Raw genomic sequence first — 13,368 nt, 5'->3', positions numbered from 1 at the left:
GGTAGAGTATGCTTTCTGAACATACCCAATGCTGCCTGTCTCTCAAGTGGTTATACTGCTGAAGTTCTTTTCATAGCTTGAATTTCAGCTGTTTTAAGTTTTCTTCCTAGTTCTAGAGAAGGATTTTCTTGTTTAGTCTTTCACGCAGCAGTAAGACAAACAAGGTAAAGTTTAGCATGCCCACTAAGCTACATGAGATGTTTTCCAATCTTCCAGTTACAGTAATAGTCAGTGATGCTTGTAACACTAGACATTTTCAGCGAATGTCCCTTTAACTACTCTCAACCTTTACAAATAATACTTGATCATGGAAACTTGTTCACTAGTTTATTGAAATTAAAAAAGATTTATAAAACTGAAGATGAACGTTTGAAAGGACTTTACATAAAGCAACAGTTGCTAACGAACAGATTAGGCAGTCAATCTGAATTGGACTCATTATGCACGCCTATAATACAGATGTGGGTTCCTCAGACTCATCGTACATGTATTTGATACCAACCCCAAAAAATAATCCTATAAAAATTGCTTCAAAGCCCCTTTTGCATTGCAATAGTGCAGCAAACCACAAGTAAACAATTTCCTGTTAACCTGTTATTTCAAATATAGACTGAAAAGGCAACAGGCGTTTTGTGCAATTTCATTTTAACAAACTTTAAGTTGAAATATCAAATCTACACAGTGCTGTCCCTTCACAGAAGGCAAGGAACTGCTGGTTCATCATGTAGGAGGGCGGCCACGGTTCTGTAAGCTGTGGAAGTGTGCCTCCTTCAGGATCTGGTTGATGTGGAAGTAAGGACCTTGACTTAGTGCAGACTGCTCGTGGAAGGAGGGGGGGGTGATGGGACTGGATGCTGCAATTATCTGGTTTAAGCTGGTTTCGGGACCACTTCCTCTGTCAGGGCTGTTGATGCTGCTGCTACTGCAGCTGCTGCTGCTATCGCTGCTGGAGGACTGTGGAACAAAGAAAAGGTTAACTGGCAGGGAACATTTACATTTTTCTCCTATGCATATTTATACAGCTTGATTAAGAAAGCATTTTTCTCCAGTTCTCCCTCCCACAGAGTTTTATGGTTCACAGGTAGTCCAGTGGACAATTCAGGAAGTAAATCCACTGAATGCCAAGAAGGCCCATTCAGTTGCTTTAGTGACTGTCAGACCAATGAGAAATTTCAGGAAGCCCAGGTGATGTGCAATTGCGTCCACTAACCACTAGGGCTATTTGACCCAACTTAGTGGAAAACCACAGGTTAACAGTTCTTTGTAATCAGGTGCTCAGACTTCACAAGTGAATTTTAATAAAATTTTGGTCTGCTAAGAACTAGAAAAGAAAACAGGATTTTAGTAAATTTCATACTTCTCTAGAGCTAGGTGAAAAGTTGCATAAAATTCCCCCTTTTCCCATGTGTCAAAATTTGGTTTGAAACAAGTTCAGAACAGCTATGCATAGCACACGAAGCGAAACACCCAGAGTGACAGGAGACTTGGAAAAAAAAAATGTAACAGGGTACTCAGTATACTTGTAGCACATTTCCACTATGTATTTGCAAGTTAGATTTCAGTCCTGGTTCTTAGTTTTCTGCAACATAATGCACTTTACACTGCAATACTGCAGAGAGAAAGTTACCCAGATATCTATGTTAGCCTCAAGGCTACTAAGCAGCAAGCCACTAAATCACTTTCACATGCAGAAAGTAAGACAGAACTCATGATTTACCCTGCATAAGACAGTGTTTTTCTTTAACCAGATTAAAATGTGTATACGCTTTTAATGGTCATGACACCAATAAAGTGTTGTCAGTATTCCACACACAAAGCGTATTTTCTGTGTTTCAAGAGACATCAAGTGGCTTAGGCTAAACAAGTTTAAGGATAGCTAATATTTTCGTGTATTTGCTTTAGTTGCAGTTAAACAGTTTCCTGTTTCGTTATTCTCATGTTACTGTTCACAATATTGCAGCATTGTGTTAAGTGCTTAAGAATCAAAGTGAAAATATCTAATTTATCATCCACTCAATTAAATTTAAGAAGTGAGCATTATAAATAGAGTAAACTTTAAATATTCTTTAATCGAAAGGTATTGTTAGTAAATTAAAAAAAAAATTTACATTTTAAAGAGTTTTTCCACCTGAAAATGTCCCTTGATCTTGGCGTACATTACTTTGATGAAAAGGAAAAGAAATGTTGGCAAATATATATGTATTCCTGTAACAAGTCCATATTGTCCCCAACGCTTAGTTTGATTACAAGGCCACTTCAGATTTTTGTTTGAGGTACCATCATACAACTAATGTTTGCACTGTATAAATCAAGATTTGGCAGCCATTATGTAATTTTTTTTTTTTTTGGTGGAATACTGTTTCTTCAGAACAGTCAGCAGCAATTTCAATGATCAGAGTCAAGCCCAATAAGATACATCTAGTGTGTGTTCGTACTCAAGGAGGCAAACCCACATTGCATAACCTTGAAAGAGAGTTTACTACTGAAGAACAGTACACACTGTGGGGTTTACTCCAAGATCTGGAGCAATGCTTGCTCACAAATCTCAGACTGCAACTTACATCATCAGCCAGAATTATCCAGGCTCCTCAGGTCACTATGTAAATAAGTGTTTGACATGGACTATGACACTAAATATAAAGGCAGAGTGCATAACATTGATTTATACAATAGGTTATATTGATTCCACCAGAACAGCAATGAATTCCACTTTGTTTTTGAGCCCAACTGTAACAGAAAAGCAAGAAAACAGCTGAGGCTGACAGAATTGTTGAGGCTGAATTATGGGCATTTGAAATCAGTGCAAGAGCACTGAGTGTCGGAATTAACCAGGTCAACTAAAGAGAAAGATTTCACACATACTCTGTTAAGAATGCAATGATCAGTCAATGCTGTATGAGTGACTGGCTATTTTTTCTACAGGTATTATACAAAGGCAGAGGTTACACAAGAAGGGCGTGTGTAGTGGTCACTAATCCACATTTACTAAATCACCTTATTTTTCATAAACTACTTAATGCATAAAAAACAAACTGTGCACTTTTACACTCAGCAAGTTACGGCAGCCTTGGAGAAAAACCCACCGCACAGGACACTTTGTTTTCTTTTAGTCTGCTTTCCTTACAGTTTTTCGTTACAGGCACCTTCTGAAAATCAAGGTAAAAACTATGATCAGTACTTAGTAATAATCAATATTTAAATTTCAAGTCATAACAGAATACAATTTTTAGGGCCACTAGTACTGACTAAAGATGGTTTCCAGTATCTAAAAGCATTCTAATTTTAACTGTTAGGCGAAAATACAGCAGAACTTGTGTCCTGGGACGTGTTTCCTACTTCTAAGGCTGTTGACAGGTCTCTCCAGTCATCATACCGTTCTCCATTTTTTTTATTTTTTTAAAACCAGACACAAAAGTCACTAGAACGTGAAGCTCTTTACTGCCCAAATCATATTGAAGACATACCTTGTGATCAGGTTGTTGTAAATCAACAATTCCTTTATATATAGGACCATAATGAAGCAAATAACGTCCCTTATAAGATCACTGCTGAAATCATAATTATCTACACAACAATAGATGGCTATCAAATGCAAGATCAAGGAGAAGTATCTAGAGAAGGGTTACAAACATCTTCAAAATTAAAGGGCATGTTCAAAATTCCTCTGTTATATCTACCCCATTTTATATATCAATACATATACCAAGTAGTTGTGATGCTTCAGTTTAGCCACAATTATAAAACAGAACTCAAACACAAATGATCAGTTAAGTGTTTTGGCTTTCTTTGCTGTTCTGTAAAGGAGCACCAAGCAATGCCTGAATCACAGAAACTGAAGCATACAGCCATTTAGACCAGCGTTTCTCAAATGTGGACAACGTGGCCGCATGTGGCCACCAGGAGCTTTGTGTGTGGCCACAGCCTCCTGGATGGTGAGGAGCATGGCCCTCACCCGAGGTTACTAGCAGGGGTTGGGCCCGGCCCTCACACGGGGCCACAAACGTCAGAGGAGCAAGCAGCTGGTGTGAGTTCCCCACCTTCCCAAGGGCAGTGGGGCTTGATCTTCAGCTCGGGGGGTGGCAGGCTCTGGCCCTAGGCTCACACCTCCCCTGCCCACACACACACACCATCGCCTCCAGCCGCAGGTGCAGGCCCCAGGCTCCGGGTGCCCCCATTGCCCCTTGCCCACGCTGCATTCTCTGGCCCCAGGTTTCAGACGCGCACTCTGTCCCCCAGCTGTGCGGTGGCAGGTGCTGGCCCCAGCTCACCCCACTGCCCCACCCCAGCCCCCGCTGTGTCCTCTGGCCCCAGTCCCCAGGATCACACCCCATCTCCCGCTGCCTCCCCTAGTCCTGCCCCATCCAACCCCCCAGGCCCCTGCTGCCTCCCTACCCATCTCCCCATCCAGGGCTTAATTTGTCCCCCGGGGCTAAATAAGTCTGTTATGAAAAGTGATATTTGTTCCGTTTGTTACAGAAACAGACTTACTAGCTAGCTAGCCTAAAAAATGCAAAAGAAATAAGAAAGAAAGACAAGAACATGTAAAGCACCTTATTTGTTTCTATTCGGTTTAAGTCCAGTAAAACAGGGGTTCTCAACCCAGGGTACGTGTACCCCTGGGGGTACGCAGAGGTCATCTACATATTTGCCTAGTTTTACAACAGGCTACATAAAAAGCACTACCAAAGTCAGTACGAACTAAAATTTCATACAGACCATGACTTGTTTATACTGCTCTATAAACTATACACTGAAAGTATAATATTTATATTCCAATTTATTTTATAATTCTATGGTAAAAATGAGAAAGCAAGCAATTTTTCAGTAATAGCGTGCTGTGACACTTGTATTTTATGTCTGATTTTGTAAGCAAGTAGTTTAAGTGAGGTGAAACTGGGGAATATACAAGACAAAAATCAGACTTCTGAAAGGGGTACAGTAGTCTGGAAAGGTTGAGAGCCAATGCAGTAAAGAAGAGAGACAACTGTACATTATTTTTACTGACTCTGCAAAAAACCCCAACATAAATAAATTACAATGATTTGGACAGGTATATGTGCATACTTATTTGTTTTTCCTAAAGTATTTTAGGAAAAATTGTCGGGGGAGCTAGGTCTGATTTAGACCATCATTCTCAGAGTCTTCTGAGACAAGTTTGGAAGTAGGACTAAGTAAATCATTTTGGGATCAGAATTAATAGCTGCAGATACCACAGTAACATTTGTGGAGCTAGCCTAGCTGCAGTGCTTGGCAGAACCATGTTCAGATTCTCAGAGCAAGTACCAAAAATAAAATAAAATAAATAAATAAATAAATGATTAAAAAAAAAAGTCACACAACAGTAACCCACTCAGTTGATGGAGCAATATTTCTGAAATCCAGGGTATCCTGTCCTCAGCCTGTCTAACCAACGATAGGAGGACCATCAGGAAATGGGGTTAACGAAGAAAAAGATTATTCAGGAAGGAAAAGCGTAAGTCAGACAAAATAATGAAGATCCCCATTCTTCCTCAAGAGAAAAAAGTTCTTCGTGCTCCTCGCTGATGATTCTGTTCCTCATTAAGGGTTCCATCCAACTCCCCTATAAACCACTGAATTGGCCACTTGACACCAGGCAACTTATAAGATCAGCTACAGTACAGTGCAAATCCATATATGCTATAACAGACTATACAAGAGGTAAAAATACACGTATGTGCATCTGAAGGCAGGACCGACATTTCTAATTTATAAACGGATATTTTTAAGCAAGACTAAGGGTACAGAGCTAACCTTTTAGCAAATGCAAAACCACAATCCTGAGCAGGACAGAAAACACGATGTCAAAGCATTCAGAATGCCAGTGCAATAGCCAAGATTTAACATTTGCAATATGCCCTAACATAGCTATTTTCTAAGGTGCATTTGTGGACTGAACTGTACTATAGAAACTTCAGCTCATCCTCTGGGTTAGCAGAGTCTAGGAGTGTTGGGCAAGTAGCATGCTCAGTGCTAGGAAAGAGGAAGAACCCCACATCACTACTTAAATTTGCCAAACAGCCGTGCTGACAGATTGAAGAGACTCTTCCAACTTCTTCTGATGGAGGATTTAGTGTAGCTGGAGTCAACAGCATTGTCTATGTGAAAGGATAGTCCAACAGCGTGGAACAGCAAAGATCCTTTGGACTGGATCTAGCTCACCTAGACAACTGAAGACAAATCTACTGGCCAAACATGAGGGCTACTTAAAGTCAGAAAAATCAATACCCTGTCTGAACGGCCACTAACAAAATCAAGTGATTTCTCTTCAGCTACAGCAACGGTTTTCAACCTGTGGTCCGCATACCCTTGGGGGTCAGAAGACTATGTCTAGGATTTCCAAAGGCGTCCACACCTCCATTTGAAAGTTTGTAGGAGTTTGCAAATGAAAAAATGTTGAAAACCACTGATCTACAGGAACCACCACCTTGATTTTTAAAACAGTATATAAATTGCTGTCAAGTGACCCAAGTAAACAAACGGGGCGGGGGGGCGAATATCCTGCCAAACTTACTTTTCAGTTTTACTAATCTCTAATATTCTGATAATAGTAGGTATAGTCAAATAGATTTTCAAATTGAAAACATCCCTTTAAGTAAATCAAGCTCTGTATGAGGATTGGAAGACAGAAGTTAGATACATCTTCAAACTGAAGGCAGGGAAGAAGTCAGAATTACTTAGTTACAATTTCACTTAAATACTTTGAGCGCATGCACTCAAAGGAAAAGCACTCCCCTCCCCTCCCCTCCATTCTTACCAAGTTTAGAGTTACAACTCCCCTCTGCCCCAAATTCAGTAGCCTGGAACTGTTCTGAAATTCTATCAAGCAGAGGTTGCCTTGTTTTCATGGTGATTTGTCAGTTACAAAGCAGAGATGTTACATTTGGTCAGCACCCTCAAAGTGATATAAATTAGAAGTATGTTCATGCACCATAAGCACAAGATTCAATTTCACAACTTGGCATGGGAAGTTCTTAGAGAGATACTGGAATAGTATGAATCTAATTTCATGGCACGCTTGATTCAGTGATCTAAAAATCTTGGTGAGACCAGGAGAAAGGGACAGAAAAGCCTGAAAATTAGGCTCTTGCATAAATTGCATGCATCAGAAGCAGAAATTGTGAAGTTTAGTTCATACGGGCAGATGTATTTTTAACTCTGCTGCCAAAGCTGCAAAGACTTGCAATGCACGTGTATGTGTGAAATGGCAACTTCAATATTAGATTCAACAGTTTGACTTCACTGCTGGAATGGCAGGTAGAGAATCCACTCCAAGCTCATGTCTACGCTGTCTGTTTGCAGACAATTCTTAGAATCATAGCAGTTAGCGACAGCAAAGCTTTATTACATTGTCTACTCTCTCTCTCTGCATGCTTACTACAAAATTATTCCCATCTATGTTTTTACTGCTTTGCCCCATCTAATGTTAAGTGTTCGTACGACAAGCAAAGGTTCTTCAGCCACTCAATTATTCCCTGCCCCCGATATTTTTAAATTTAGTTGTTCCTAGTTCAAACCCTTGCTACACACTAAATTCTTCCTCCTCCCTCCACAAAGTTTGGCTCGTCCGTAGCTGCTTGACACCCCTGGAGAGATGTTTCTGTTGGGTAAGTGATTCAATGTCAAATGGAAAGCAGATGTTTTGTGTACTGCTGTTATACTAGAGGGCAACCTCATCCCAGAAATTCTCTTACTTCCAGAGAAAGAATAATCAAGAAAGCTCATGGCTTCTATGATGAACAGCTTGATTGTTAAACTTTTTCCACACAAAGTCATGGTCTGCCACACCAGCCACTCCTTTAAGCAGCAAGACTTGTCCGTTTAAAATTAAATAGTTTAGAACTATGACAATAAAATAAAGAACACTTTGCTTAAAATAACGTAGCACACAACTTTTTGTATGGCCAAAATACAGCACCAAGGCTAACAGCTTATACCTATTGAAATATGTGTACCAAAGCTTTTTTTTTTTGCCATGACAAACAACCAGGCTTAACAATACGTGGTCTACACACAACCTCCCCCCACCACACACACAAACACACACACACACACACCATTGAACACATTTAGAAAACCATCTCATTACCATCCCAAACATGAAGGAGTCTCCTTCCTTTGCACACCTTTCCCAGTCCATTTACAGTAGAAAGTTACTGCAATTCAGAAATAGACACACTAACTTCTCAGTAAAAAGGAGGACTTGTGGCGCCTTAGAGACTACCAAATTTATTTGAGCATAAGCTTTCATGAGCTACAGCTCACTTCATTGGATGCATTCAGTGGATGCATCCAGTGAAGTGAGCTGTAGCTCACAAAAGCTTATGCTCAAATAAATTTGGTAGTCTCTAAGGCGCCACAAGTCCTCCTTTTCTTTTTGCGGATACAGACGAACAGGGCTGCTACTCTGTAACTTCTCAGTGTCAACATGTACAAAGACTTAGGCAGCACTGGTCACTAGTAGCACAGTCTAGGAATAAGCTGTGGAAATAAGTCTCAAAGCTAGAAAGACAGTACTTTGCCCTTGCCTAGCACCTTCCTTGTGCAGATCTCAAAGTGCTATGAAAGCAACTAATTTAGGATGCGATCCAATGCCCAATGAAGTCAGTGGAAGCTTTTCCACTGACTTCAGTGGGCATTGGGACCTCAATATTCACACTACCCCTGTGAGTTAGGCAACTATAAACAATGTTTTACTGATGGGGGAAACTGAGGAACAGAAAGGTTAAGAGGTTACCCAATGTCACACAGAAGACACATGGCAGAGGTAGGAGGAGAATCCAGCAAGCTAAAGTTCAAGTCCCATGTTAACCACAAAACTCTCTCAAAAAACTGAAATACTTGGCATCAGTAAAGTACTTTGCACACATTAAATGAGTGCTATTGCTTACTAAGAGCACTGTGTAACACTTACCAGGCCAAGAGAACCATTAGCATAGGGAAGAGTGCTCATTAGTTCGATCACTTTTCAATCATGTGTTACTAACAAGTATTAAAAAAACCAACGGAATTCGTAAGTAATGTGTACAGCCAGACAAAGCAACCACATGTTCTTGTTACTGAATCCTTCGATTTGTTGTCTTCCCGATTACGTTACATCTAATTTCAGACTGTAAACTCTCTGGGGCAGAAAATGTTTCTTTACAGTACTTAGCTTACTTTGAAAATATATTTTTGCACAGCATCCAGCAAAGTAAATTAGTAGTTATAAAACAATACATACACACACAAAACCATTTAAATGGAAAATAACCAACTGCAATGGAAAACACGCTGATTTCCAAATTGTGTTAACAGAATCCAATACCTGAAGCGCAATTTTGTGCCAAGCCTCAGAATTTTATATACAAAATATGTAATGAAAAAAAACTACCAAGTTTTACTTAGCTGTTTTCTATAAATGTGATTACACACATCACAGCAATTATTCCAGCTTAGAAAATTAAGTGAAATGTGGAATCTAATCGGAAAACATTTCACCTCAGTATCCCAAGAGTCCTGAACGACTGCATTTCTGGTACTACGCTTTGTCTGTGGGATGTGGCCATCTTCTTCACTGCCATTCCGTCTCCTCTTCCTAAAGAAATTTATGGGAAAAAAAAGTAAAAAAAAAAGTCAGCAGCTCATTCACAATTTATAGGACCTCATTTTGTAGTCAACCCCATGGATCTGTGACTGAAAAAACAGCAAAACCCACACACTGTAACTACTGATTGGATTCCTCAAGAAACCAACAACTGCTTATGACTTTTCATATTTTTCTTCAACTGCTCACCACAGAGTACTGGGAAATACATCTCCCTCTTTGTGTGCCCAGCTGGAGGCTTTCAAGGCAGTCCAGGGGATTTGGACTCATTTTCCATTAAAATGAGAGAAAAATATGTTTAAATTCTCTAGACTGCTTTTAAGTCTTAGCCATGCATGTAAGACACTTATCTAATACTCAGACATTTCTAAAAAATGAGCCTGGTGTTTCTGAATGACATCCGACTAGAAGGAAAGCAGCAGGGAAAAGGATGGGGGTGACTAAGTTTTCAGTAGCTACCCAATTAAATTCATCTTGCTTATATGGATCCTGCAGTTAGACACCCATGACAACTTGCTTTATTCTCTCAAATCTGACAGCATTTGAATTTAAATAACGTTCCTGGTCAACATTTCTTTAAACACTGAATGAAAGCATCCCAACTGAGACTTTGAAAAACATAACACTAAAGGCCAGTCCTGTTAGTCTCTCACTGTTTGGGATGGTTTTGCCATCTTCTTATGACATCACTGTTGCCTCATGACATTATGAAGACAAAACATAACAGCAACCAAGAGGTATTTAACATTTTAAGATGCTGCCATCTCTTTATAAATTGGCAAAACCTTAATACTAGTGGCACATAACCCTTTCCCATCATTTATACAATGATGATAGTACCCAGCAGGTAGTCAGAATCAGAGCCCCAACGTGCTGGGTGTTGTACAAAATCTAGACAAAGCTTTTCTAGCTTCTGGAAAACAATACACACCACATGATGGGCTTAAACAAAGCACTTATATTGGAATTTGTCTATAAGGACAGAATCTATACAAAAGCCAAGTTATTTGGTCTGTGCCTTCTGGATCACAAAATAATAGTGCAGCTTTATTTGTATTATTGTGGCACCTAGGAGCCCCCAGTCATGGAGCAGGAAGCCACTGTGTTACAAGCTGTGCAAACAGCACAGAGCTAGTCCCTGCGCCAAACAGCTTATGTTCTAAGTATAAGACAAGAGATAGATATAGATGAACTGACAGAGGTGTAAAAGGAAGCCATGGGAAAAGACTGATCAGCAGGATATGACGTGGTCTCAGCACACCAGCAGCCTAGCCCTTGTCAAGTTTTCTGTAGCACTGTGGCAAAGGAAAGTTTTGAGGAGGGATCTGGAGGAGGATAATGAGGTTGCTTTATGGATGTTTATGGGGAACTCCCCGCAAATATGAGAGGCAGCATGGGAGAAAGGTGCTAACACATGGGTGATAGAGGCTGGCATTGTGAGCTATCAGAGGTGGGAGTCAACGTTATTACACTGAGAGAGGATAGGTAGAGTGGGTCTGCGTAGTGAAGGGCCTTGGAAAGTAAAGACAAGTAGCTTTTTGATATAATCAAGAAGAGGGAGCCAGTTGAGGGATGAGAGAGGAAAGACATGATCAAGGTGATGGGCTAGGAAAGTAATCTTTGCAGCACCATTCTGAAAGGATACAAGCACGGGGAAGATTGAATTTGTCAAGGCCAGAGGAAAGGATGTTGCAGTAATTGAGATGCGAGAGGCGCTGAGAGCCTGGACAAGATTTTTAGCTGTTTAGATGGATACAAAAGACTGTATCCTAGAGATGTTATGTGGAAGGAATCCGCAAGATTTAGACGTAGTCTGGATGTGAGGACCTAGAGAGAGGGGTCGGGGTGAGGACAAGAACCAGGTTATCGGCAGGATGGTTTTGTTGTGCATAGTGAGCAAGCGAGTGAAGACACAGTGGAAAGGGCTTGGAGAAGTGGGAATGATTAAGAGTTGTTTCAGCCATGTTGAGCTGATCACTAGACATTCCCTAGCTGTCAGAGAGAGGCTGTGTAAGGGTACACTGCCCCCAGGCCCTGCTGTGAACTCCTCCACCCTTATGCTGCCCACCTAGGGTATGTCTACGTTGCAATCAGACACCTGCGGCTGGGCCTGTGTTAGCTGATTCAGGCTCCTGGGGCTAAAAGGCTGTTTAATTGCTGGGTAGACATCTCCCATGAGGCTCAGGCTGGACCAAGTGAGGGGGGAGGGTCCCGGAGCTCAGGATGCAGGTTGAGCCCCAGCACCTACACAGCAATTAAACAGCTCCTTCATCTGAGCCCTCAAGCCTGAGTCAGCTGCAGGCATCCGACTGCAATACAGACATGCCTGGGGGGTGGGGTGGGGGCTGCGCAAGGGTGGGGGAGTTCACAGCAGGGCTTAGGGGCAGTGTAAGTGGGGGCCAAAGCCAAGTGAAGGGGCAGGGGCCGAGAGCAATGTGCCCCCTCCCCACTGCCGCAATATTATCAGCTCTCCCCTCCCCCATGCGGTCCTGCCCCCCCTCGCGCTGCCCAGGGACCCCTCCCCACCTTGGACCCTTCGCCCCCCGCCCCCTCGCGCTGCCCAGGGACCCCTCCCCACCTTGGACCCTTCCCCTCCCGCCCCCTCGCGCTGCCCAGGGACCCCTCCCCACCTTGGACCCTTCCCCTCGCGCTGCCCAGGGACCCCTCCCCACCTTGGACCCTTCCCCTCGCGCTGCCCAGGGACCCCTCCCCACCTTGGACCCTTCCCCTCGCGCTGCCCAGGGACCCCTCCCCACCTTGGACCCTTCCCCTCGCGCTGCCCAGGGACCCCTCCCCACCTTGGACCCTTCCCCTCGCGCTGCCCAGGGACCCCTCCCCACCTTGGACCCTTCCCCTCGCGCTGCCCAGGGACCCCTCCCCACCTTGGACCCTTCCCCTCGCGCTGCCCAGGGACCCCTCCCCACCTTGGACCCTTCCCCTCGCGCTGCCCAGGGACCCCTCCCCACCTTGGACCCTTCCCCTCGCGCTGCCCAGGGACCCCTCCCCACCTTGGACCCTTCCCCTCGCGCTGCCCAGGGACCCCTCCCCACCTTGGACCCTTCCCCTCGCGCTGCCCAGGGACCCCTCCCCACCTTGGACCCTTCCCCTCGCGCTGCCCAGGGACCCCTCCCCACCTTGGACCCTTCCCCTCGCGCTGCCCAGGGACCCCTCCCCACCTTGGACCCTTCCCCCCGCGCTGCCCAGGGACCCCTCCCCACCTTGGACCCTTCCCCCCGCGCTGCCCAGGGACCCCTCCCCACCTTGGACCCTTCCCCTCGCGCTGCCCAGGGACCCCTCCCCACCTTGGACCCTTCCCCCCGTCCCCTCCCCCATGCAGTCCCCTCCCCCCTCGCGCTGCCCAGGGACCCCTCCCCCCAGCCCGAGGCCGGCCGCCCCCTCGCTCACCTCTGTCGCGCTCCCCGTTCGCTCGGCAGCGGCTGCCGGCAGCTCATGGCGGGGCTCCGGGGGGCTGGGCTCAGAGGCGGGGGGTGTCTCCGGCCGGAGCCCAAACCACGGCCCCGTTGCCAAACCTAAGCCCCCGGCCCTCCTCAGCTCTCTCAGCCGCTTCCGGCGTCTCCGCCTCCTACGCAGGCGCATTGGCCATACTCAGCCCCCCGCCCCCTCCCTGGTTTCATCTGCGCAGGCGCACTGCCCACAGTCGGGCCTCTTGAGCCCTCCCCGCAGGCGCACTGTCCCGTCCTCTCGGCACTGCCCTTCCTGCGCAGGCGCGAACACCAGACCTCTCCCGTCCTGCGTAGATGCAC

The 13,368-nt window shown here is 44.3% G+C and overlaps 1 protein-coding gene across 3 annotated transcripts; it reads right to left on the bottom strand.

The window, feature by feature from the left end:
• Positions 1–313: 313 nt before the first annotated feature.
• FAM104A (family with sequence similarity 104 member A) lies at positions 314–13,315 on the bottom strand. Of its 3 annotated transcripts, none has more exons than XM_037913821.2 (4): positions 13,010–13,315; positions 9,499–9,595; positions 3,084–3,146; positions 314–954 (listed from the first exon to the last, which is right to left on the bottom strand). In XM_037913821.2, exons 1-4 carry the CDS (start codon positions 13,054–13,056, stop codon positions 721–723), a joined length of 441 nt encoding a protein of 146 aa, XP_037769749.1. In that variant the 5' UTR covers positions 13,057–13,315; the 3' UTR covers positions 314–720. The 3 variants fall into 3 exon arrangements, with proteins under 3 accessions (XP_037769749.1, XP_037769750.1, XP_037769751.1); XM_037913822.2 differs by having other exon boundaries at positions 3,084–3,143; positions 13,010–13,274; XM_037913823.2 differs by lacking the exon at positions 3,084–3,146 and having other exon boundaries at positions 13,010–13,268.
• Between the last annotated feature and the right edge of the window lie 53 nt (positions 13,316–13,368).

The sequence above is a fragment of the Chelonia mydas genome, chromosome 14 (genome assembly GCF_015237465.2).
Source record: "Chelonia mydas isolate rCheMyd1 chromosome 14, rCheMyd1.pri.v2, whole genome shotgun sequence".
Classification (NCBI taxonomy): domain Eukaryota; kingdom Metazoa; phylum Chordata; order Testudines; family Cheloniidae; genus Chelonia; species Chelonia mydas.
The sequence above is the reverse complement of the archived record's forward strand: the minus strand, read 5'-3'. Positions and strand labels throughout refer to the sequence as shown.

Excerpts from the sequence above, each read along its gene's own strand:
- FAM104A (XM_037913821.2), bottom strand. The coding sequence starts at position 13,056 with ATGAGCTGCCGGCAGCCGCTGCCGAGCGAACGGGGAGCGCGACAGAG. Across the intron at positions 9,596-13,009 it reads GAACGGGGAGCGCGACAGAG|GAAGAGGAGACGGAATGGCA; the intron begins GTGAGCGAGGGG and ends AAATTTCTTTAG. Across the intron at positions 955-3,083 it reads AAAACAAAGTGTCCTGTGCG|TCCTCCAGCAGCGATAGCAG; the intron begins GTGGGTTTTTCT and ends TTTGTTCCACAG.